The 27,405-nt window shown below is 36.1% G+C and overlaps 1 protein-coding gene across 2 annotated transcripts in view; it reads right to left on the reverse strand.

Annotated features, from left to right (window-relative positions):
• The window catches only part of LOC148107427 (tetratricopeptide repeat protein 28-like), a 117,324-nt gene that overhangs the window by 55,917 nt on the left and 34,002 nt on the right, over window positions 1–27,405 (reverse strand). The window contains exons 2-3 of one of the 2 annotated variants that reach the window (XM_087857189.1): window positions 24,682–24,960; window positions 308–18,137 (exon numbers count right to left, since the gene is read on the reverse strand). In XM_087857189.1, coding sequence (XP_087713315.1) covers window positions 18,108–18,137; window positions 24,682–24,960 — 309 coding nt within the window. In that variant the 3' untranslated portion in view covers window positions 308–18,107. Of the gene's footprint in view, window positions 1–307; window positions 18,138–24,681; window positions 24,961–27,405 lie in introns of those variants that run through there. The other variant, XM_087857190.1, reaches the window with a different exon arrangement.

Below are 27,405 nucleotides of genomic sequence, written 5' to 3' on the forward strand. Positions count from 1 at the left end.
ACAGTGGTAGAAAAGAGAGCCAAGCTCCCTACTCTCATGGAGCATATATTCTGGAGGCAAAGGCAGATGATCAAAACAAAAACAAAAAACAAAACTATCAGGTACTAAGAACAGCCACAGAGAAAATTAAAGAGGGCAATGTGACTACAGATGGATAAGTAGTTACATTAGATTAGGCAGTAATATTCAAGCTGATATCTGAATGTAAGAGACAACCAGCCATAATTATATGAGGAAAAGACAATTTCAGGCAGCAAATGCAAAAGGTCCAAAAAGGGCAAGAAATGCAAATATTCAAGGAACAGGGAAAAAAAAAAAAAAGACTGTGATTAATGCAGGCCAGTGAGTGAGGGATAAAAGATGAAATCAGAGAGATGGGCAGGAGCTAAATGAGGGCATTTGGGGCCATAATAAGAATATTACTCTAAGTGAGATGAGAAGTTATTGAAGGCTCCGTAACATGTACTTGCCCATTTGAATTGCTGCACTTGAGTATTAGGTACCACTAAAAGGAAAATTAACACTGAGAAAGGAAAACTACTATGCTATTGGTTAGGGAGCCTTTCTGTTTTAATAAATTACTTTTTAGTGAAAAGTTATTTTATAATTAAATCTTCAGACTAAGGGATAAAACAGCAGTGTCTACTAATATTTTAATAGAAGTTAGAATAATGAGATTTTGACAGTCATTATTGGAAGAAATCGAAAAGCTCCAGCATCAACCACTGTGCATTATAGATGACTATGCTAGGATCTTATGCTAATTACTTATGAATTTTGCAAAGCCTAAGATATCTCTAAACAGCTCATGACGAGTGCCAGACAGACATCTGGAGAGGAGGTTCCTGAGTGAAAGTAGGAAGTCTCATTAAACATAATAAATCTCTTCCTCTTACCAGAGAAACCAGAATGAAAAAGGTAACATATGCTTAGAAACAAGAACACTTCTCACCATATTAACTGAACAAAATACAGCAAAGCCTTAAGAATTAAGGACTTCTATTTCACCTGAAATGATGGAGGTGCTGCAGAAGCCTCAAGGCTAATACCGAGCTATAACACCAAGATCCAGTTAAACTTCACAACTAGTCAATGCAGAGAAAACATTATCACTATCTCATTCTAGGTAGTAGGTTCCTGAACATGTGAGACATTAAACTTCGTGTATTTTCACTCTTTTTAACGTGTTTTTTTATTGTGGTCAAAACAATCACATCACATAAAATACCATCTAAGCTTTTTTTAAGTGTATAGTTCAGCAGTGCTGGGTATTTTCATATTGTTGTGCAATGAACCTCCAGAACTTTTTCCATCTTGCAAAACTAAAATTCCATAACCACTGAATAACTCTGTTTCCCCCTCCTTCTAGCCACGTGCAACTACCATTCTATTTTGTGTTTCTATGTTGCTCCCAGTTTTTTAACTGATAATATTACTGTACCCAAGCCCCTCTAAAAGAAACTATGTGTACAAGCTTTTTTTTGCTTTTAAGATTTTAAGAAATCTCTACACCGAATATGGGGCTTGAACTTACGACCCTGAGATCAAGAGTTGTGTACTCTACGAAATGAGCCAGCCTGTGTACAAACTTTTGAGTTGGTATTTTAGTTTGTTTGTGTTTAAACACAATTTCATCATTTTCACAATTTTGTTTCCTAAACCAAAATGTGGATAGAAGGGCTAAGAATTGCCTCCACTATGTAGGAAGAAACACAAAAGAAGTGACTGAGAATTATATTGTAATACACACTTACACTATTTCCAATCCATCATGATTACTGACAAAATTATTCTTGAGAAGCAGAATTACTGGCTACTAGTAGTAGGGCAAATAGTCAATATGATATGATCTATCCATATGGAAAATCACACAGTATATACATCGGGAGAATGAATACTGGATTAAAAAGACTAAAATTTGAGAATAGCCTAATAGATAATAATAAAATTCTCTTCTACTTTAAGCCTTTTATATGTTACAAGGAACTTCCACATACACTAACTCATTTAGTCAAGTCGCAATCTCTGTAAAAACGGAATTAAGATGCCTGCCATGCTGACCTCATAGGGTTGAAACAAGGAAAAAGCTGAAATAATAAATGTAAATTTAATCTGAAAAGTGTAAACACTTCTACATATATATATATATGTAAGTTGTCTAAAGATAAACCAAAACAATGTATTGCTTATAACCAAAGAATGGTTGACACGGTGCTATGTATGCAACTACAATTTACTAAATATTTGTCAAATAATTTATAGACTAGACCGAATAGAAAGAAAAAGCAAAGTTTCCTCTATTTGGTGCATAGAAAATGAGTTCTCTTAAGTCTGCTAATGGTGAGATGAAAGTTAAAAGATCAAAATACCAATCTACATACTACACATAATAAGAACAAGAAGGGGCAGGATCATGGGTGTGGATATTTGTGATACAGAGCAGCAAATCTTTAGAAACATACACTATATGTAAGTAAATTTTCCAAAAGTAATTTCTTTTGCAATTAGTGATCTGGTAAACTGCAGAACTATCAGTGAATTCCTTGTCGAAAGAAAATTACAAGGACACAAGCAAAGGCAAGATTCTGTATAGGACAAATTAACACTAAAATCAAGAACAAATCTACTTCTCTGTGACACTGTATGGTTACAGAACTATGTGGGATTTACATGAAGATTCCCACATCTCACTCTTTAAAATTTAAGATGTGGTATTAAATTTAAGAATATAATCAAAAAAGCCATGCAAAGTACTTTATCTCCATCTCTAAATTGTACCAATTTAGCCTCTAATTGGCTACACAAATCAAATGTAAGAGGGTTTTATTATTATCTAGTAGGCAGGCAAGGCATTCTTAAATTCTGAGCCTTCGGTAACAAACTCTTTATAATCACCTTTTTAATTCCTCCCCCATTTAAAAGGAATGCTTTGTTTATGACACTATCTGCTAACTTCTATTATCACTTGACACAATGGCTCATAAACCCACCCCAAAGTTGATCTGATTCTAGAGGGATCCACAAAATCAAAGTAATACAGTCCATAAAGGCTCAAGATAAAGGGAGCCCCAGTTCCATGTCAACTAGAAGAAGGCTACAGATTGAGATTTTAACATGATTATAAGTACCATAGGTGTAAAGGTCCTACACGTCAATTAAATATGGTCCCAAAGATCAAAAGTCACTTATTTTCCAGGTGTCTTTGTAACCAGAGTAACAAATTATCCTTCAGAATATAACAAGTTGGCAATTACCCAACTAAACTCAATTCTCTCAGTCAATAAGAAAATACAAGTCATCAGTTATGAGACTTCCATTCGTCCTTTCAACAAATATTTATTGAAGGTCTCCAATGTGCCAAACACTATTACTAGACTGACCGCCCAACATAGCCCACAACAGTCACAAAACCTTCATGTAAAAATAACAGTATAAATTTTTTATATTTTTTATTTATTTGAGAAACAGCAAGAGCAAGAGAACACCGAGGGGAGGGAGAGAGGGAGAAGCAGACTCCCCACTAAGCAGACAGTCTGATGTGGGGCTTGATCCCAGGACTCCGAGATCAAGTCCTAAGCCAAGGGCAGACACTTAACCAACTGAGCCACACAGGTGCCCCCAAAATAATACTGTAATTAAACCTCCTAAGCCTTTTTCAAAATAGTTTATGTTCAAGGACATATACTTCAATAAATGCATTAATTAAATAAAACCTGATATTGAGTATGTTAAAGTTAATTTAGGAAACAGAACCTGGGAAACACTTAACATTCTTTCCTCTTATAATAACAATAATGAGTAATATGCATTGAATATTTATCATTATACTTGTAAATTTTTAATCTCTTCAAAAAATGCGTATATATCAACCCAAACCATCAAAGTACTGAAAGCCACAGAATGTAGAATTAAGTGTTAACTGTAAGTTAAACACAAGAGGGCGCACAAGTCTGGAAGATTCATAAAATCAAGGCCAAGTTGCATTTTACTTGAAAATTCACAACTTTTAATACATGGTCATATGAATTTATAAGATTCCTAATGCACGCACCAGGGGCCAATTACACTGAAAATATTTACTTTTCTCAATATTTTGTCCAGAAATCAATTCACTGTTTCTCTGATAACACGAATTCCCTAAGTTGACTTTAACCCAAATTTAATATTTTTATCATTTAGAAAAATTAAGACTTTCAGTCAAAAGTTTATGCCATGTTTTAATCTTAATTCTCCTCAGAAAACCTATCATTTAGAAGCTGACCAACTCATAAAATGTCTATTTTCAAATATCATTAAAGTTTATCCATTGAATGATTACAACCATAATAATCTTATTATAGGAAATATACCTCTGACTTTTAGGAATTGATGCAAGTCTATATTACACTAATAACAGCTATTTAATTCTCAAGCAGTGAATACTCTGTCTATGATATCTATGCCAGGAGTTGCTAACCGATCCCAAACGCCAGGCTATGATTTCACCGGTTCACTTTCTTGGGAAATAACCAACTACCTGAGGAGTTTCCATATGTGAGGCAACCAAACTAAGATTATGGAGGTTACAGACAGGAGCATAATCCAAAAGAATCCCAGAGCACATCCTGCCCCAAGATTCACAGCAGAACATAATTCATACACACACACACACACACACACACACACACACACACAGAGTTCTAGCTATGCAGCTCTATTCAGCTTTATGTAGTCATAATGCTGGCTGTGACAAATGAAATTATTCAAAATGCCAACAGTTTTATATTGCGCCTAACTCCTACAAAGAACAGGCACCAAACATAAGGGCCTGGCATGGTATTCACAGGCACAAAAATATTACTTATCCTTTATATATTATGCCAAGGATATAAAAAAGGAGAGATGAATTGGCTGCTAGGATCAAGATAGGCAAAAAGTCCAGTCTAGTAGCAGTGAGCTGCAGGTTAGGTAGTATGAGCAAAGGCTGACTGACAGTCTGCCATGAAGGATCGGGAATATGTTATTTTAGTGATCAAAGGTCAGGGCACAAATCAAGGAAATAACAATCAGGAACCACAAGTGGTCAAAATCCCAGTCAAATAAATGACTTATATTGTGAGCAGGTGGTACATACTACGGTCTATCTGAACTAAACTAATATATTTCTTACCAGGTATGTGATCCAGGACCAGAAAGGAAAGGGTGTCTATAAAGGATATTGCTAAGCGATTACTGAAATTTGATTAGGGTCTATGGATTGGATAGAAGCTTGATTTTAATGGTTTTATTATGGTTAAATATTAGAGTGTTCACGATATATACCTAAGAATTTAGGGATGATGGGACATCATGTCTACAACTTACTCTCAAATGGTTCAGAAAATAACAATAATAATAGGTAAGGGACAATTACAAGCCAAATATGGTAAAATGTTAACAATTGGAGGGTCCAGATGAAGGATATACAGGAATACTTTGAACTAATCTCACAACTTATGTTTCACATTATTTCAAAATTAAAAATATTAAAACATATAAGTATACAGAATTTAGAGTTGCCCTGACAGTAGAGTGTAGCATATTTAAAAAGAAATATCTAGCAGCGCCTAGGTGGTGGAGTCAGTTAAGCGACTTGGTTTCGGTTCAGGTCATGATGTAGAGTCATGAGATCAAGCCCTACCTCTGACTCTGCACTTAGCGTGGAGTCTGCTGAAGACTCCTTCTCCCTCTGCCCTCTCCCCCTACCCCCCACCCCGTGTGTGCTCTCTCTCTCTCTAAAATAAATAAATCTTTAAAAAAAGAAAAAATATCAAAACTAATGAACACATATTATTTCAAAATTAAAACTTAAAAATTAAGATAAATGAAAGGTTATGACAATATGGTACATCTCAAAAATTATCTAAATAAACACATAAAGCAATAACTTCGGTTCTTGTTTTAAGATCTATTTATTTAAGGAAGCTAGCAAGCAAGGGAAGGGGGAGGGGCAGAGGGAAAGAGAATCTCAAGCAGACTCCCTGTTGAGCATGGTGCCCAAGAAGGGGTTCACTCTCACAACCCTGACATCATGACCTGAGCTGAAATCAAGAGTCTGATGCTTAACCAACTGAGCCAACCAGGCGCCCTAATAATAACTTCAATTTTGGTGGGTTTTTTTAAGATTTTATTTATTTATTTGAGAGAGAGAGAGAAGCGGGGAGGAGAGGGAGAAGCAGGCTCCCCGCTGAGCAGGGAGCCCCGCACGGTGCTAGATCCCACGACCCTGGGATCATGACCTGAGCCAAAGGCAGATGCTTAACTGACTGAGCCACCCAGGCACCCATAACTTCAGTTCTTAAAAGCCTCACTGGACTTCACTTAGCAAAAAAAAATATTTCCCTTAAATTAAGTTAGAAGGTAGTCCTTCCAGAGAATGCAAATGAAGGCAACAAGATAAATATTCTAGAAAGTTACCCACAGGTATCTTTTAAAATATAAATGTAAAAATAATGCTTTTCATAGCCGTCTTCAAAACTGAAACCATGTAATCAACACTTCTGAAATATTATCCAATCTCTTGTAAGAAAAATTACTAAATTTAATCAATAACTAGCTTTATTAAATGACTTCCAGTGTTGCTACAGTAACACAAATATAAAAAGCATGCTCTAATTTTGGTAGCAGTAATACCTCATGTCCAAAAAAAAGATTGATTTATATATATTGGTCATCTACCAATCTAATCATTTAAAAATATTTTTTGGAAAAACTATTTCTTTGCCATTGTTTCTGTAATTGCTTCCATAACTTCTAATCTGAAATTTTTTTTGAGACTACTGAAAAATACTTTTATGAAATGACTATGAAAACCCCTAGGATAGTCTACTCTCTTCATTAACATAAAAAATGCTACCAAACTTCCATTACAGAAACCAAGACAAATAGAAACCTTTAAAGTCTGGGTGTGCTAATACATTTTAAATAATAGCACCCACAAAGTGTATATCTACAGTTTAATCAACTGTCAAGTATAAAAGACAAGAAAATTTTCACTTCACCTAAAACAATGCATTCACATTCCTTAGTGATAAATATGTACCATCTGGGAGCTAGAAGGAAACTTGCTACTTATCATATGTTTATAACTTTGTCATCAGAACATTCTTGAAACGAATTACGATAAACAAATCTGAGAATTTAAATAATTGAGCTCCTATTTCCTGAATATTCTTTACAGCAAGACTTCCCTTCTTGCCAGACTTCCTGAATTATTTCCCAAGGACAAAGTACACATCTTAAAGCAGTTGGTTCTATCCCACAAAAGCCTGGTTCCCAAGGAGAGGCTGTGGACTCAGCATTACCTCAGGCTGACATTTATGAGAAAAATTCATCTCAGTAAAAAACTGATTTTTCATCTCCAATCAACAATAAAATAAAAACCAAATGCATAAATAAGTAAACAATGATCAGTGAGCTTAAGAAAGATTCACTTCAACACCAAACAGAAAAAGCTACCAAACAGTGGCAACTAGAAAATGTACTTTTGTCTGTAGTCTGCAATCTTTCTTGAATAACAAAGAAACAGACTACTTTGCATCTTCACATAGGAACCCAAGGAAAAAAGCTTCCAAATCACTTTTACATCACCTCTTATTATGGATAATTATCTTCTTCTTAAATTAAAAAAAAAAAATCGAAAAAAACTAAACTGGCATATTTATACTGTGGAAAAGTACATGGCTATTAAAAATAATTAGGTGTTTAAATTAACAGGAAAACAAACACTGCAAATCTAACATTTAAAAAGTATGTAGGAGGGGCACTTAGGCAGCTCAGTAGGTTAAGCTTCCAACTCTTAATCTCAGCTCAGGTCTTGATCTCAGGGTCAAGTGTTCAAGCCCTGAATTGGGCTCCACGTTGGACATGAAGCCTACTTAAAAATAAATAAATAAAAGTAGGAATATGTGTACTTTTGTGCATAGCTACAGATACATTGCAAAGGGTCTCAAAAATACTCAATAGGGGCACCTGGGCAGCTCAGTCGTTAAGTGTCTGCCTTTGGCTCAGGTCATGATCCCAGGGTCCTGGGATCAAGCCCTGCATTGGGCTCCCTGCTCAGCGGAGGATTGCTTCTCCCTCTCCCACTCTGCCTGCTTGTGTTCCCTCACTCGCTGTATCTCTCTCTGTCAAATAAATAAAATCTTAAAAAAAAAAAAAATACTCGGATAAAAACAGTCAACTCCAGGACTGAGATGGGGGATGGAGAATGGAGTGAGCAGCAGATAAGAGAAACACAGGCTTACAATTTGATATTTTTGCAAAAGTAATTTTGAGTTACCTTTGTAATTTAAAAATTAAATGTGTGTACATGCACAATTTACAGATTAACCCCAAACATCTGAAACATAACTTCAAATGCATACAAATAATAAGGCTGTCATAAAATCATTTAAAACATACAAAATAATAGCCTATAAGAAAGAAAGAAAGAAAGAAAGAAAGAAAGAAAGAAAGAAAGAAAGAAAAGAAAAGAAAGAGAAAAGAAAAGAAAAGAAAGAAAAAAGAAAAAGAAAAAATAAGAAGAAGAAACCATTTGGTCCCAAAGATAAATTGGTAATAACATTTGTTTTGGTAATGACATCTGACACATTAATAGAAGTAACAGCTGGATGAGATGGATTTTACTTACAATAGCATAATAGAGTTTCACTTAAATTTAAGGTGTCATATGCCTGAATATGAAAAATCCCCTTTCATGGTTATCATTCCAACTGTCTACAAAAAGCTTCTTAATAACTACATTCTCACCTCCTTAAAAATAAGAATAAAATTACACAAAAGAATTATGTAAGGAAAATAGTCAACTTTATTGTAAATATTTATTGCAAATTTAGTACATATTTGACTCATAACTTTGATATAACTTTTGAAATAACTTTAGATGTAACTTAGATAACAATATCTCCAAAAAGCAGGTCAGGAGCCAATGGGAGGATCATAATGGTTTAGGGATCCCTAAAACATTCCAACCCCAGAAAGTTACCACTATTCAACCTGTCTGGCAGCTCCCTAAGAAAGCTCCATTCACAGGACTTTCTTTGACCTGGCTCAGAGGTAACTCAGTGCAAACAGCTCTCTCCAAGGGGCATATGTCAAACAAAACCAGTGGCAACTGCTTAACATCATAGCTGCCTGATGTAGCAATATAAGTTGAGTAAACAAGAGGCTAAAGAAAAATGTTAAAAAAAAAAAAAAAACTGGAGAATTAGAGGTTCATAGAGGGCTTTGAAAAACTCCAAATATTCTTGGGAATCTAGGAATGTACCAGGGCTATCCACCTGCCCAAGAAAGACCCAGGCATGCCCTCATCTCTCACCCCTGGCTGAACTTGAGGTTCTACACAAGCAGGAAGCAAAGCTAAGACAGAGTTGTAATCGGCCAGAGTACTGAAGACACGCCCAACACACGGGGGAACTCTTCAACAAAGGATAGGAAACTTATTGGTTCAAGGCATTTATGGAACCTCTGTCCCATTAATAGTTGACCACTAAGCGATCCAAGCACAGATTTCGTGGCTCCAAATGACAAAGAAGACAGACTTTTTAAAAACTAGTTCCCTTCAGGGAAGTACCTAACTCAAAAAAGGCAACAACAACAAAAGCAACCGTAAACCCAGTGGAGGGATGGGAGGTGAAGAATCTGATTTTCAAAGTTGCCACATCACATTACTTAAAATGTCCAGTGTTCAAAGAAAAACGATGACATGGAAAAAGAAACAGGAAAGTATGGCCCACACACTGCGAACAAAGCAGGCAATAGAAACTGTCCCTGAAGAAATCCTAACATTGAACTTACTAGGCAAAGACTTCAAATCAGCTATTACAAACATGTTGAAAGTAGTAAAGAAAATCATGCCTCAACAATTAAAGGACAATGTCTCACCAAATAGAGAGTATCAATAGATAGAGCTTGCATGATTTAAAAGACAGTGGCATAAAGCAGTAATTACAAGACTATGCTGATGGGCTTACAATGATGTAATTTGTATGACACTAATAACACAAGAGATAAGGGAATGGAGCTATACCAGAGCAAAATTTTTGTATACTATTAAGTTGAGGATTCCTGGCTGGCTCAGTCAGAAGAGCATACAACTCTTGATCTTGGGAGTCATGAGTTCAAGCCACACAGAGGGTGTAGAGATCATTTAATAAAAACTTTAAAAAAATAAAATTAAGATGATATATATTTAGATTCTAATTATGATCTCTAGGGCAACCACCAAGAAAATAACTAAAAAATATATAGTAAAGGAAACAAGCAAATGTAAACAGTACACTAGAAAATATTTATTTAACATAAAAGAACAGAAAAAGGTATATAGAAATCAAATAACAGGGGCGCCTGGGTGGCACAGCAGTTAAGCGTCTGCCTTCGGCTCAGGGCGTGATCCCGGCGTTATGGGATCGAGCCCCACATCAGACTCCTCCGCTAGGAGCCTGCTTCTTCCTCTCCCACTCCCCCTGCTTGTGTTCCCTCTCTAACTAGCTGTCTCTATCCTGTCGAATAAATAAATAAAATCTTTAAAAAAAAAAAAAGGAAATCAAATAACAAAGACATATAGAAAAAAGACATACAAAAAATAGGCAACAAGGGGCGCCTGGGTGGCTCAGTTGGTTGGGTGTCTGTCTTCAGCTCAAGTCATGGTCCCAGGTCCAAGGATCAAGCCCCAAGTCAGGCTCCCTGCTTCTACCTCTCCCTCTGCCACTCCCCCTGCTTGTGCTCTCTCGCTCTCTGTCAAATAAATAAATAAAATCTTTAAAAAAAAATCATACCTTATCAGCAGTTACATTAAATATAAATGGACTTATACTAGGAAACTACAATCATAGAACAAAGATTGAAAAAATGGATTTAAAAAAAAATGACACAACTGCATGCTGTCTATAAGACAATCACTTTAGTTTCAAAGACATAAACAGGTTGAATAGCAAAGTATGGAAAAAGAGGTATCATGTAAGCAGTAACCAAAAGAGAGATGGAGTGGCTATATTAATTTCAGACAAAATAGATTTTAGAACCGAAATTGTTACTAAAAACAAAGAAGGATATTCTATAATGATAAAAAGATCAGTCTTCCAGGAGGATATAATAACCATAAAAATATAAATAAATAAAAACAAAGCCCCCAAAATACATGAAGCAAAAACTGACAGAACTGAAGGGAGAAACAGAAAATTCAACTTTTGGGATGAATGCCTGGCTGGCTCAGTCAGAAGAGCACGTGGCCCTTGATCTCAGGGTCATGAGTTTAAGCTCCACACTGGGTGTAGAGATTACTAAAAAAAAATTAAGTAAGCCTTAAAAAAAAAAAAGGAAGGAAGGAAGGAAGGAAGGAAGGAAGGAAGGAAGGAAGGAAGGGAGGGAAAGAGAGAAAGAAAGAAAATTTACCATAATAACTGGAGACTTGATACCCTACTTTCAATAATGAGTTCAGACCATCTATCCTATCAACAAAGAAACAGGAGACTTGAACAACAAACACTCCAAACTAACTAGACCTAATGGGCATCTATAGAACACCCTACCCAACAACAGCAACACATTCTTCTCAAGTGCACATGAAATATTCTTGGGCACAGATAATATGTTAGGCCATAAACAAGCCCAAATAAATTTAAATTTATGATATGATACAAAGTTATGTTCTCAAATCAGAATGGAATGAAATTTGAATCAATAACAGAAGGAAATCTGGAAAGTCACAAATATGTGGAAATTAAACATATGCATAACCTTTAACTAGACTGACCATAAATTAAGTACGTCATCCGTCTAGTTAAAATCTTCTAATGACATCCCGTGAGTATCTGAATAAAATATTACTTACTTACAATGGCTTAAAAGGCCCAGCATGACCTGCCCACTGCCTACCTCAACAATTATCTCCTACCACCTCCTTTTCAGTCACTCAGTCATTCACTCACTCACTGTGCTCCACTGGCCTTTGTGCTATTTTCTTCAATTGGCCACACTCAAACTAGCTGTTTATTCTGCCTACAATGCACTTTGCCCACATCTGGTTCTTTCAGGTCTCATCTGAATCATCTCCTCCCACAAACTCTTTTCCATAACTCTGTCATCCCCTTTTTCTCAGTATTCTCCCATCCTTTTACTCTGTTTGAAATTATCTTCAGAGCATTTATTACTTTCAAACTTTATTTTCTGTTTCTCCCGACTGGAATGTTAGTTGTAACTTTGTTCTGCATTGTTCTTGGCTAAATCACTAAGGTTTAAAACACTGCCTATGGGGCACCTGGGTGGCTCAGTCAGTTAGGCAACTGACTCTTGATTTCAACTCAGGTCATGAGCTCAGGGTTGTGAGATCAAGCCCTGTGTCAGACTCCACACTCAACACTCCCTCTTCTTCTGCCCCTCCCTGCTCCTTGCACACACACTCTCTCTCTCTGTCTCTCAAAAATAAATAAATCTTTAAAAAAAGAACACTGCTTAGCACACAGAAACATTCAATAAACTTTCTATTCTTTTAAAGATTTTATTTTTTTGACAGAGAGAGAGAGCACAAGCAGGGGGAGCAACAGTGGGAGGGGGATAAGCAGGCTCCCTGCCAAGCAGGTAGCCTGATGTGGGGCTCCATTCCAAGACCCTGAGATCATGACCTGAGCCAAAGGCAGATGCTTAACCAACTGAGCCACCCAGGTGCCCAAATAAATTTATTTCTTACTAAAAAAATGAATTGAAATTACAAAAAAATCTATATACTCCCAAAAGTGTGTAATGAAGGCACACTATTAAGATTATCTAGCTTAAAAACATTATTTTCTGCAGTTCTGTTATTAAGCTCCAATGCACTCATTTTTTTTTAAAGCCCCAAGGCATTTAAAACACTTTCTTTACTTGTAATCATCAGTAAAAGGCAAATAAGTTGCAATGTCAGACTCTGGTTTATATTACAGGAAACTGAAATTGAATAGTCTCCTCAACATCATATGAACTTATCAGTGCTAAAACTTGAAAGAGAATTCTGAACTCTTAAGATTTCTTAATTGATAAACTCCTTCATTTAGGGAAGCGGTATAGTTTACTGATTAAGGAAAAATTCTTCAGAATCAGACAAGACTAGATTAAAGTCCAACTCTTCTACTCTTCAACTACCTGGATGTTATTTAATCCCTCACTAAATATAAATATTCATTTTTGTAAAGCTGGGATAATAATATCTACATAAGATTATTATAAGTACAAGGGCGCCTGGGTGGCTCAGTCCGTTAAGCATCTGCCTTCAGCTCAGGTCATGATTCCAGGGTCCTAGGATCAAGTCCCACATTGGGCTTCCTGCTCAGCAGGGAGTCTGTTTCTCCCTCTGACTGCTCCTCCCTCTGCCTCCTGCACCCCCTGCTTGTGCTCGGGCTCTTGCTCTCTCTCTCCCGCCCCCCTAACAAAGAAATAAAATAAAATATAGGTAAACCAAAAAGAAACATAAAGCCAAGATATTTTTTAACATTTTTTTCTTACATATAACTCCGTCATCAGGTATAATACCTGACAAATAAAGTATAATGCTCTCTCATCAAGTATTATACTTGATAACAGAATTCTGTCATCAAGTATAATCAGTGAATGAGAATATGAGAAGAGCTTTAAATTCATGCAGAAAAAGATATTTATGGTATGCTTTACAATTAATGGGAAACTCCCCCTGTGGAACTTTCCCTTACATAGTTTTAATATAGTTACACCATATGAAAATCCACTGTTTCTTTGGGTTTCTTTTCCCATGGTATCCTTATAGACTATAACTATTTTGTAACGCATAATTCACACCAAAATTATATAAACTACTTCACAAATAACATGTCTGAACAGATGTGATTCAAGAAAATTCCAAACCAGAAAGATCAAGGGTAAAAAGTTAAAATAAAATAGATACAACTGAAAAGGGGTATGTTCTAGGAAGGAGGGTACATGACTATGTACCACACTGTGTGTATGATCTGACATAGAATACCGGGGTAAATTATAAGGATGGCAACAGATTCTTCCCTTTCTATAGATGCCCTTGGGTAATCCCCTCCTACGATGGTTCTGGGCTTGGCCGTGTGACTTATTCTGGCCAATGGGATAGTAGCATATATGGTACAATCAGACTCAAAATATGCTCATGCATCACTGCTTCCACTCTCCTGCAGTTGTAGGAATCCTACAATTGCCGTGGGAAGAAGCTAGGAAAACCTGCAAGATGATAAGAGAGACACAGCCCAGTTGCTGCGATTCTCCGAGCCAACAGCATACCAAGTGTCAGAACTGTGAGTGAGACTGTCTTAGATGATCCAACCATCAGGCAAACCTCTGGTTGAACTTGAGCACGTGAGCAAGCCCCGCAGAAATCAGCTGAGTCAGTCCACATCAGAAAAGCCACTCAGCTGGCACACAGAATCTTGAGCTAAATAAATGGTTGGCTGTTTGTTTTTTTTTTTTTAAGATTTTATTTATTCATTTGACAGAGAGAGAGACAGCCAGCGAGAGAGAGAACACAAGCAGGGGGAGTGGGAGAGAAAGAAGCAGGTTCCCAGCGGAGCAGGGAGCCCGATGCCGGGCTTGATCCTAGGACCCTGGGATCACACCCTGAGCCGAAGGCAGACGCTTAATGACTGAGCCACCCAGGTGCCCAAACTGAGATTATTCTAAAGAGAAGAAAAATACTCGAAAGGTATTTGGGTAGTTTGACTAAAAGTTATGTGTGTCTATAGGGTGCCTGGGTGGCTCAGTCGTTAAGCATCTGCCTTTGGCTCGGGTCATGATCCCAGCGTTCTGGGATGGAGCCCCGCATCGGGCCCCTTGCTCAGCGGGAAGCCTGCTTCTCCCTCTCCCATTCCCCCTACTTGTGTTCCCTCTCTCGCTGCCTCTCTCTCTGTCAAATAAATAAAATCTTTAAAAAAAAAAAAAAGTTATGTGTGTCTAAATACAAATATCATCATGATGCTAATCATCATTTAAACCATAATATGTTAATAACCTATATGTGAAAAATGCTGTCCTACGCACCTAACATTATTTTATTTAATCCTCAATACAACCCTTCAAGGTTTCTGATGTTAACCCAGCTTACAAATAGGAAAAGTGAGGGGCACCTGGGTGGCGCAGTCGTTAAGCGTCTGCCTTCGGCTCAGGGCGTGATCCCGGCGTTCTGGGATCCAGCCCCACATCGGGCTCCTCCGCTGGGAGCCTGCTTCTTCCTCTCCCACTCCCCCTGCTTGTGTTCCCTCTCTCGCTGCCTGTCTCTCTCTGTCAAATAAATAAATAAAATCTTAAAAAAAAAAAAATTTACAAATAGGAAAAGTGAGGCATATAGAGATAAAGCAAGATGTAAGGAGGAAAAACCCTAGCTCCAACTCAAAAGATCCAGCAGTTCTCGCTTCACATGTAGATTGTTTCAATATACATGAATTTCAGTTACCACAGTTAAATGACTCCAAATCCCTAATAACACAATTTAAATTTCAATTACCATGGTATATTAACTGTAAATGCATAAAGTACAAATACTGCTGCTGGTTCTTCAGTCTACAATTGCTATGTAATTAAGAAATATGCATCCTGATTACTGATCAATCACATCACTTGTTTCAAAGTCTGTGGTGACTGGTCACTGCACATCTGTTATTCAGCTCACACAGACACAGCAAAAAAGTAGCTGTATTGCCCCTTTATCTCCCAGTCAGAAACCTATGTGGTCATTTTATAAAAATGGGTTTTTGAAAAAGAATTGAGGAATAAAGGGGCACCTGGGTGGCCCAGTCAGTGAAGTGTTCAACTCTTGGTTTCAGCTCAGGTCATGATCTTAGGGTCCTGGGACTGAGCCCTGCAACCAGCTCAGCGTGGAGTCTGCTTGAGATTCTCTCTCTCCCTCCCTCTCAGCCCCTCCTGCTTATGCTCTCTCTCTCTTTCTCTCAAATAAATAAATAAATAAATAAATAAATAAATATCTTTTTTAAAAATTGAGGAATAAAAATGAGTGCAGCAAAGAAATAAAGAGTGATAATGCTGGAGGTAAAATTCAAATCAAACGGAAAGGGAGTTATACAAGAAAGAGCTGACCATGGGAATGTTGACACAGCCACTGTTCAAGAGGTCCAGTCGGAAGAACTTTGTGAGGATGAATTTGTCACCATAAATGAGGAAAGTAGTTGTGACGAGAAGGCTGAAAATGTTCCAGAGAACGTGATGCTGGCAAAATTACTATAACTATAGGAATGCTCGGAGGTATTTCACAATAAAGATTAACATTTTAGAAGCTGATTCAAATTAGAAAGTAGTATGACGATCTGCCAAGGCATAGAAAAGATACTCTGTATTGTAAGTTATATGATGAGAGGAAAGCAGTGAGCACTGTTCAGATACCTACAGATAAGTTTAGTACAGAAAAATAAAACAAATTTTCAATATTTCTAACATTTTAAATCATACTGTAGTAAATAAATATTAGTTTTAATAATTTTTCCATTCCTTATACTCTTATAATCCACAGTAAGAGAGTTTTAGTGTTTTGACAAAAACTTTTAAAGGTCACAGAATAGTCAAAATTGTTGCAAAGTTCACACTGCAAGATTTTTCAGCTGGTAAAGTCATTTCTATGGTACTATGTTACCATGCAAAGCAAAGACTGCCTGTATGTCCTATTCACATTACACTGTGCTATCTCACTAAACACATTAAAGGTTTTAATATAGGAGATTTGAAAGAAATGTTAGATTCCTTCCACAACTGATTAAAAAGTGGACTAAACATGGGGCGCCTCAGTGGCTCAGTCAGTTAAGCATCTGCCTTTGGCCCAGGTCATGATCCCGGAGTCCTAGGATCGAGCCCCACATCAGTCTCCCTGCTCAGCGAAGTCTGCTTCTCTCTCTGCCCCTCACCCTGCTTGTGCTCTCTCTCTCTCTCTGTTTCTCTCTCAAAATAAATAAAATTAAAAAAAAAAAAGTGGACTAAACCTATTGAGGAATTTGGCTAATTTCAAACAAAAATTTCTAAACTGTTAAAGCGATAAGTTTATGGTCTGTGATGTCGGCATCCTTAGAAGTCTTCAGTAAGAAATGCACAACTATGTCTCTTAATTTTCTCATTGATTTAGACACTAAGTTTTTAAAAAATTAAAAAAGCTTAAAAATTTAAGGTGTCCAGCACGGTCTGGGCTATAAAATAAGTAGAAGACAAACTTTCAAGGAATTTTCAAGCTAGTTTAAGACTCAGATAAAATTCAAGTAACATGTCTATATAATAATATAAATAATTCATTGCAATTAGCAATAGGCAATGAATGTTATATTTGCAGAAGCTCAATGTAGCTTTCAGGGAAGGTGAGAATTGAACTAGACCTACTTAGCCAAATAATAGTCAGAGCAAGGGAGAAAATTCCGGGCACAGAGCTTGGCATAAAAAGGAAGAAGAAAGAAGAAAAGACTGCATCAAGAAGAACTGTAGGTTTATCAACACAGTAGCAAAAAATAAAGGGGCAAATGAGACCACTTGTGCAGAGTCTAGAATACCAGATCACTTGGAAACATGGAACAACAGAAAGTTTTTCATGAGAACATTATTACAATAAAAAATTTTATAACAAAATAAGAATAAAACTATAATAACCTAGACTGTAATACTGGCTGTGGAAATAAACTGCATAAGATATATATGGAATACATTCCAGAAAGAATGCAGAAGAGTTACTGACCAATTCAATCAAAGAATGAAAAAGGAAATGGAGATAAATAATTCATGAGACAAGTAACTGGGAACAATGACCCCAAAAAGAGAACTCAAAACATCAAGAAAGCCACTTGGTCAAGGGGGAAAGACGACTTTGTTAGGGATCCACTGAACATGAGTAACCTTATGTCAGTGGAAAGACATCACTTCTGCTTCCACTAACTACTAAGCAAGATCCTAGTGAACCCACTCCCACACAGAAATCAACTGTAAAATCCAGGTATAATACAAACCAACCTACCTGAAAGCACTGGAGAGTGAAGAGAAAGCAGACAGATTCTGGAGGAAGAGAGGTGCGAGGTGAATTCCCAATCAAAGTGGTGAGCAGGGTGACAGGAACACTGTCTTTCTGGCTGAGGAAATCAGGATACCGGAGCACAGGAAACTATCGCCTGTGGGCAAGGAGGAAAGCAATCCCAGAAGGAAAAGAACCAGAAAAGGGATACTCAAATTCTGTCTATCCACATCTTTAGCTAACCCTCAAGTTATACATATATGGAACAAATTTAAAGCAGTTCAAAAAAAAGACAAAATATCTGCATAGAAACTAGAGCTGCAATTCAAGAAACAAAGTATGCAATACTATTCTAACCAAGATAATAACCTGCCAAACAACAATCAAAAACAATGAAAAACTCTCAAGAGAAAACAACAAATCAACTCAAAAAGTAGTAAAAAAAAAAAAAAAAAATAGCAAATGAGTAACAGAGGAACAAAAACAGAGAAAACAAAGAAAGAAAATGGTACAGAAAAAAATCCACAGCATCAATAATTACATTAAATGGTAATGGACAATGATTCCAATTAAAAGGCAGAGACTGTCAAAATGTATTTAAAAGGCAAGAAGCAATTACAAATTATTCAAGAGATAAATACTAAATGTAAAGTCCCAGGGAACTTGAAAATATATGGGTGTAAGAAGATATATAATGCAAAGAGTAAGTAAAAGAAAGTTGGAATGGCTATATTAGTATCAAACAAAATAGATTTTAGGACAATAATTACCTCCACAGATAAAAAGGGACCTTGCATAATGATAAAAATATCAATCCGTCAAGAAGACAAAATAATAGTAAATGGGTATATGTTAATAACAGAACTTCAAAAAACATGAAGCAAAAATTGACAATATTAAAGAAAGAGCCAATTCCGAAATCTTAGTTGTGGATTTTAACTTCTTTATTCCAATAACTGATGGAATAATTAGACCAAAAACAACACCACCACCAACAACAACAACAACCCAAAGGCGTCAAAAACACAAAGATACAGAAGACATGAACAACAGTGTCAATCACCTTGAGTTAAATGATATCTACAGAGGCACAGCTAACAATTGCAGAATACATATTCTTTTCAAGCACTCATGGCATGTTCACCAGGATAAAACATACAACAGGATATAAAACAAACCTCAGTAAATTTTTAAAAATTAGTATCATACCAACTGTGTTCATCAACTACAATGGGTTTAAGTTAGATATCAACAACTTAAGATAACCTTACAAATAAGAAATATTAGGAAATTAAGCAATACACTTCTAAATAACCCATGGATCAAAGAAGTACTCCCAAGGAAACTACGAAGATATTCTAATATTTCTAATATTTCTAAAATATTCTAATATTTCTGAACAGAATGACAATATAATGTCAAAATTTGTGGGATACAGCAAAAGCAGTGCTAGGAGAGAATATTTTAGCTTTAAGTGCTTATGTTTAAAAAAAGAAGAAATATATAAAATCAATGGCCTAAGTTCCCATCTTAAGAAAAAAGAGAGAGCAAATTAAGTGTAAAATTATTAAAAGGAAGGAAATAATGAAGAATAGAAATTGATGAAAAAGAAAATGTAAAATAATATTGAAAATCAATGAAACTAATAGCTGATTGTCTAGAAAGATGAACAAAATTGATAAATCTCTAAGCAGAATAATGAGACAAAAGAGAGAAGACACAAATTAACAATACCAGCAATGAAAGAAAGGACATCACTAAAGATCCCACAAAAATTGAAAGGATAATAAGAGAATGTTATTAAAAACTTGACACCAATAAACTTGTAACCCAAATTAAATATAAAAATTAACTGAAAGAAAAAAAAATGCCAAGCTAATCTAATTAGAATTAGAAAATTTGGATGGTCTTATATCAATCAAAGAAATTGAATTCATAATTAAAACCTTTCACAAAGAAAAATACATGTAAAGATGGTTTGATTGGTGAATTCTACCAAATACTTAGGGAAGAAACAATACCAATTCAACACAAACTCTTTTTAAAAAAAAAAAATTTATTTATTTGAGACAGAGAGAGTGAATGAGAGAGAGAGAGAGAGCACAGCAAGGGGTGGGCAGAAGGAAGAGGAAAAACAGACTCCCCTGCTGAACAGGGAGCCCAACATGGGGCATCCCAGGACCACGGGATCATGACCTGAGCCAAAGGCAGAAGCTTAACCAACTGAGCCACCCAGGTGCCCCCGCCAACATAAACTCTTTCAGAAAATACAAGAAGAGAGAACACTTCACAACTCAATGTATAGGGCCAGTAACACTCTGATACCAAAGCCAGACAAAAACATCATCAAAAATGAAAACGCAGATCAATATACTTCATAAAGATAGATGCAAAAACTCTAAACAATGGGGCGCCTAGTGGCTCAGTCAGTTAAATGTCTGCCTTCACCTTGTGTCATGATCCCAGGGTCCTGGGATCAAGCCCCACCTGGGGCTCTCTGCTCAGCAGGGAGCCTGTTTCTCCCTGTCCCTCTGCCAGCTGCTCCCCCTGCTTGTGCACTCTCGTTCTATCAAATCAATTAATTAATTAATTAATTTTTAAAAAAACTCTTAACAAAATTATAGCAAATCATATCCAACAATATATAAAAAGGATAAGACATAATAACTAAATGGTATTTGTCCTGTGAATACAAGTTTGGCTTAACATCCAAAAACAAAATCAATTTAATTTACCATACTAAAAGACTGAGAAAAAATTATGACTGCAATAAATGAAAGGAAAAAATTGACAAAATTCAACACTCAGTCATAACAGAAATTGAAGGGAATGTCCTCCCCTGGCTTAAGGGCATCATCCTCAACAATAAAAAGCTCAATGCTTTCCCACTAAGATCAGGAATGACTAAAGTAAGTTTGCTCTTACCATTTCTATTCAAAATTATACTGGATATCCTAACCAGTATAATGGAGCAAAAGAAAGAAACAAAAAGTATATGCAAAAGAAAGAAAGAAGTAGAACTATCATTACTTAGATTATATGATCATGTACAAAAAATCCTAAAGCACCTGCGAAAAACCCCACTAGAACTTAAAAGTGAATTCAACACTGTCACATGACACAAAGTACAAAAATACATATTTCTGCAGATGAAGAAATAGAAAATAAAAAATTTTAAATCAATTTAGAATAGCATTAGAAAGCAAAATACTTATGGGGCACCCGGGTGGCTCAGCAGGTTACGCGTCTAACTCTTGGTTTCAGCTCAGGTCATGATCTCAGTATCATGATCTCAGTAATACGAGATCAAGCCCTGCATCGGGCTCCATGCTCACCTCAGAGTCCACTTGTCCCTCTCCCTCCCCCCGTCCCTCCTCCTCTACTTCCTCCACTCCATGCACATTCGTGCACAAGCACATGCTCTCTCTCTCTCTAAAATACGTAAATACGTAAAATCTTTTTTTAAAAAGCAAAATACTTAGGAATAATTTTTTTAAATTGTGTAAGAAGCAAACGCTGAAAACTACAAAAAGTTGCAAAGGAAAATGAAAGGAAGACTAAATAAATGGAGAGATAAACCATGTTCATGAATAAGAAGACTGAACAGTGTTAAAATGGCAATTCTCTCCAAATTGCTCTAAAAGTTCAATGCAATCCCATTAATTTCCCAGTCGGCTTTTTGAAGAAATTGATTAGCTGATTTCATAACCTACATCAAAATGCACAGAGAATAACAAAAACAACGTAGAAAAAGAAAAACAAATACCTGATGTCAAGACATACAATAAAGCTACAGTAATCAAGACAGTGTGGTTAAGGCATAGGAGAGATAGATAGGTCAATGGAACAAAATAGAGACCAATAATAGCCCCACACTTTTATGATCAAATGCTTTGTGGCAAAGGTACCAAAGCTAATTCACTGGGGAAGGGACAGTCTTTTCAACAAATGTTGCTAGAACATGGTTACCTATACTGAAAAAAATAAATCTTGACCTCTATCTCATACCATACCCTGAATGAATCATAGACCTAAAGGTAAAAAACTATAAAAATTCTAGAAGAAAACCTAAGAAACACTTTCTAACCCTCAGAAAGATAAATATTTCTTAAACAGGACAAAAAGAATGAACATAAACAGACAACAGCTAAGAGACAGGGATAAGTATCATAATTTAGTAGTAAGACTGGGCGTATTCTTTTTGGGAGGCTTTCACAGTGCTTTGTTCATACCTCTTTTGCAGCCCATATCAAACCAAAATCATTTTTCATTCAGACAAAATAGACATAAATAAAAGACTCTCTATCCAACCTCTGGAGCCCTTGGATGTTTACATTAAAAAACTACCAGAGAGACAGAATTTGGAAGAGATAAAAGTTCAAATTGATGTTTTCCCTCATCAAACTAGATACTATTGACATTTCAGAGAAACATTTCTGAAAGGCAAAAGGACTATACTGAAAAAGTTAGAAAAGTCAAAATGAAAAGAAAAATGAAATGATAGAATTCCAAGACATATCTTTATAACAAAAGAGTACAAAAGAGTACAAGTGAACCTTCTTTTACACAGTGAGTATATTCCTAGAAAAATAAGTATAAAATCAAGTTTGTTTGTTTGTTTTTTTAAGATTTTATTTATTCGACAGAGATAGAGACAGCCAGCGAGAGAGGGAACACAAGCAGGGGGAGTGGAAGAGGGAGAAGCAGGCTCCCAGCAGAGGAGCCTGATGTGGGGCTCGATCCCATAGCGCCGGGATCACGCCCTGAGCCAGAGGCAGACACTTAACCACTGTGCCACCCAGGCACCCCAAATCAAGTTTTTTTTGAAATGAAAAAAAATTTATGCAGCAGTGGAAATTTCTTTATAAATTAATTTTACTATGAATCACATTGTATATGAAAACCCATTCATAATCTCAATAATAAAAACTAATTCATATTTTATATAATTCTAGATATCCCTAAGTTAAGTTTGCTTGAACTCAAATATGGAGCTAAAATATTAATGCAACTGTAAACATAGAACAACTTCACTTATCATAAAAGGAAAAAATTCAGAGACTAACACTTGATAGACGTTAACCTTAAAAGGCTGATTTCTCATCTATAATTATAAAAGTGCACCTTTTAAAGCCATTTTTTTGTGTTAAATCACAAGAGGTTGACAAAAGAAAGTGGAATGACATAGAAAAAGGAAAAAGATAAAAGCTTAAAAGTGTTCACAAATAGGGGGTGCCTGGGTGGCAGATAGTTAAGCGTCCGACTCTTGGTTTCAGCTTAGGTAATGATCTCAGAGTCATGGGATCAAGCCCCACATCAGGAGTCTGCTTAAGACTTCTATCCCTCTCCCTCTGTCCCTCCCCAGTGTTCTCTCTCTCTCTCTCTGAAATAAATCAATCTTTTCTTTAAGTGTTCACAAATATAAGAACATAAAATAAGTAGATCTAAAAAAGGAAGGAATGGAGATACTTAATTTGAAAATTAAGCTATTTATCAGGGTCACTGCATCAACACAGGCTTTAAAAGAAAAAGGAAAAGAAAAGAGAAGACACGTGCCAAGCCTTGCTAATTCGTACCTTTAATAAAAATGTCACAATAATAACTATTATCTACCAAACACATATTATGTACAAGTAACAAATTATCTCTGACTCTTAAATAGCATTACAAGATATTAGTATTATTATCCCATTTATATTAACCCTAGAGAGGTTAAGAAATTTACCAAAAGCCATACTGTCATTAACAGAAGAGAAGGAATTTGAACCTGGGTCTGTCCTTTGATAACAGCATTCTAACTCCCAAATGATGTCATATAACAATTTTTTAAAACAGATTTTATTTAATCTACAATAATTATAGTTACAAAAGAACTCCTTTAGGGAATTATAAAATACTAAACAATTCATGAGGCAGAAGCAACACTGGAAATTCCACTGAATGAGGCCAAAAGTACCCACCAGAGTTAAAGTATAAATTAATATGACTATGACATTAATAAAACAATAAGGATATTTTTTTAAATCTCTAGCAAATGTCCATTATCTTTTGTTAACATAACAAAAAGCCAAGAATGGGATCAAGTGCTTTTATGATTCAGTAAAAAAAACAAAAAAAAACAAAAAAAAACCCTCAAACATTTCAGTACATCTTAAGAAATCTTTTCTAAAATAGACTGGGGGTGTCTATTAGACAGTGAATAGGCACACTGAAAACAAACTATGTACAAAACAAAGATAATTCAAGCCTTAAACTACTGACAGAAACACAGAATATTAAAATGATATATTAGAAAAAAAATTTCTCTGATTAAATACCATCTGAAAACAAGCAGTCATTGAGAGGGAATAATAAAATTATTTTAAGTTGAAAAAAAGGAACCATTCCCACCTGAAACATCTGTGCAAAAAGATGTCAAAACCCATACAAGCGACTAAAATGCATCCTATGAAGGAGCTTAGTGGGGAAAAAAACCCTCAAATTTCAAACATACAGGAAAAGAATTAAACTTGAACATGACAGCACAGTTTCCAAGCATTAAAAAGGGAAGCCATTCACTAGTGTACCAGCTCAATGAGGCCATTCTACACTTTGCTGACCTCCAGACTATTAAAATATTAATAACTGCAAATTCAATAAAATGTTACATTAAAATAAGAAATCAGCACAAAAGATTCTGTGAAAGTAAACGAAATTTCTACCTTTGGCCATTTGGGATTGAGAAGTCGAGCTTTGATTGCATCATCCAGTGCCTTGTCATACTGCTGGATTTTCATATAGGCTGCAGATCTATTGCTGTATAAGATGCAGTTCTGAGGGTCAACAGCCAAGGCTTCATTGTACAGAACAATAGCTGTGTGGAAATCTCCATCATGACAGGCCTGGTTACTCTGACGAACCTTCTCAACAAATTCAGCTTTGCTCAACACTGGTCCATCAGGACTTCTCCGACCAATAGTCTTAGCACCAAAGAGAGGAATCTACAAACAAAGAAACTTTGTCAGATAATCCAGAGGGTTTCCTTCTCTGAACTTCAAGAGAATAGGGACATTCTTCATGGTCTGCTTTACACCGAAAACTTTTGTATCCTGAAGACAATAAACTTTCGAAGAAGGAGCCAACATAGTACCTTGAATGCATATGTATACACATGTGTATGTTTTTATATATACATACGGTTATAAACATATATATTTACATTTTTTTGATTGAGAGAGTGAATGAATACAAAACAAAACTCAGGCTTTTCCTTGGCAATTTATAGTTAATACTAAGGGAGGGCACCTGGCTGGCTCAGTTGGTAGAGCATAAGACTCTTGATCTCAGGGTCCTGAGTTTGAGCCCCCATGTTGGGTATAGAGATTACATACATACATACATACAAAAAGTTATATTAAGGGAAAGAATACAAATAAAAGCCAAATATAAAATACGATCTCAACATATTAAGATGGCTGCACTTAAAAAGTGAAAGAAACAAGGGGGCGCCTGGGTGGCACAGCGGTTAAGCGTCTGCCTTCGGCTCAGGGAGTGATCCCGGCATTCTGGGATCGAGCCCCACATCAGGCTCCTCCGCTAGGAGCCTGTTTCTTCCTCTCCCACTCCCCCTGCTGCGTTCCCCACATCAGGCTCCTCCGCTAGGAGCCTGTTTCTTCCTCTCCCACTCCCCCTGCTGCGTTCCCTCTCTCGCTGGCTATCTCTGTCTCTGTCAAATAAATAAATAAAATCTTAAAAAAAAAAAAGTAAAAGAAACAAGATCAAAATATTAAGTTATCTCTGAATATAAAATTATGGGTTATTTTTATTTTCTTAAAATTTTCTCTTATCCAAATGTTATGTGATGAGCATAAGTTTTAAATTTTTTTAATTAAAAATTTTATTTATTTGAGAGAGAGAGTGTGAGAGCTAGAGAGAGAGAGAGAGCAATAGCAGGGGGGAGAGGTAGAGAGAGAGGAAGAAGCAGACTTCCCTCTGAGCAGGGAACCCAATGCGGAATTCGATCCCAGGACTCTGGGATCATGACCCGAGCTGAAGGCAGATGCTTAACGGAATGAACCACCCAGGCGCCCAAATTTAAAATTGAAAAAATAAATAAATAAATAAACAAACAAACAACTTTTAAAACATAAATTTTAGGAGCACCTGGGTGGCTCAGTCAGTTAAGCATCTGACACTTGATCTCAGCTCAGGTCTTGATCTCAGGGTGGTGAGTTAAAGCCCTGCGCTGGGTTCTGCGTTGGGTGCGGAGCCTACTTAAAAAAATAAAATATAATATAATAAAATAAAATCAATTTTAATGTACCAATGCATCTTTTTAGACTGGCAAATTTGGTAATCTGGCTATTACCATGGAATTTCAAAGACAAACGCCAATTTTTGGAAATCAAAGAAAAAGAAAAACCTGCTGTAAACTGCATCTTGGCAATTTAAGACCTGCTTTTTATGTTGATTTTTTTCCAAATCATTACGTTTTCTATGACTTAATAACAGTGACCTTAAAATCAAAGGGATTGAATGAGTCAAATGTTACTCATTTTTAAAACAGGAAAATCATGAGCTGCATCAGAGTCCCAAGAGAAGAAACTTTAGACAGCAGTATCCAGACAGTTCACAATTCTAATCAGGCTTGTCCTGAGTAAAATTAAAACAAAAAGTGCAAAAGTGTAATTTGCTTCCTATGTCTCTTTAAGACTAAGTCCAGTCCCTCCATTCAAAATATCTGACATGTAACACATCAGTACTTACAAAAATATCAGACTCCTCACAGAGATATTGGCATTGAAAAGGACAACTCCACAAAAAGGAGGAAGAAAGGCAGCGCTCATCTCCTACATAGGCAACCACTACTTTTGTCTGTTTACAGGGATATCATGTCCTAGATTTCCAGGACAGTTTGCAACATTAAAATATCCTAGAAATTTCAAATATCAGTGTCCAGTTACATCTCTCAACTTCCTGATACTAGAAGTGGCTAACTAAGAATGTATTCTGGTTAGTTTGTTGTTGTAGTTTTAAACTATGATCATGAAACATACGGCTTGAAAATGAATAAACTAATGTAACATTTAGCAAACAACAAGGATTTTCCTAAAGAGTCTTGATTTTTAATTATTTTATCTACATCATCAAATCAATGTATGAGATATTGACAATGCATAAAACTGATTTCATTTTGGAAAATATACTCATCATGACTCCAAATAAGGGCAGTACTAGCCATAGTTATGGAAGCCAATCCTATATTTGAAAACTCAAGGGTATGACATAAAAATACAAATAACAGCCTTTATAAAAGCAAAACGGTTAGGTTCAAATGTAGCCTAAAAGCGAAAAAGACATGTTCCTACTATTACAGCATTTCGTAGTTGTCAGAGTAATAATTTTGGTTCAATGCCAACGTAGTTAAGAATCAAATTAAGAAAAGT

The sequence above is a fragment of the Ursus americanus genome, chromosome 30 (assembly GCF_024610735.1).
Source record: "Ursus americanus isolate L20-20 chromosome 30, mUrsAme1.1.p, whole genome shotgun sequence".
In the NCBI taxonomy this organism is placed as follows: domain Eukaryota; kingdom Metazoa; phylum Chordata; class Mammalia; order Carnivora; family Ursidae; genus Ursus; species Ursus americanus.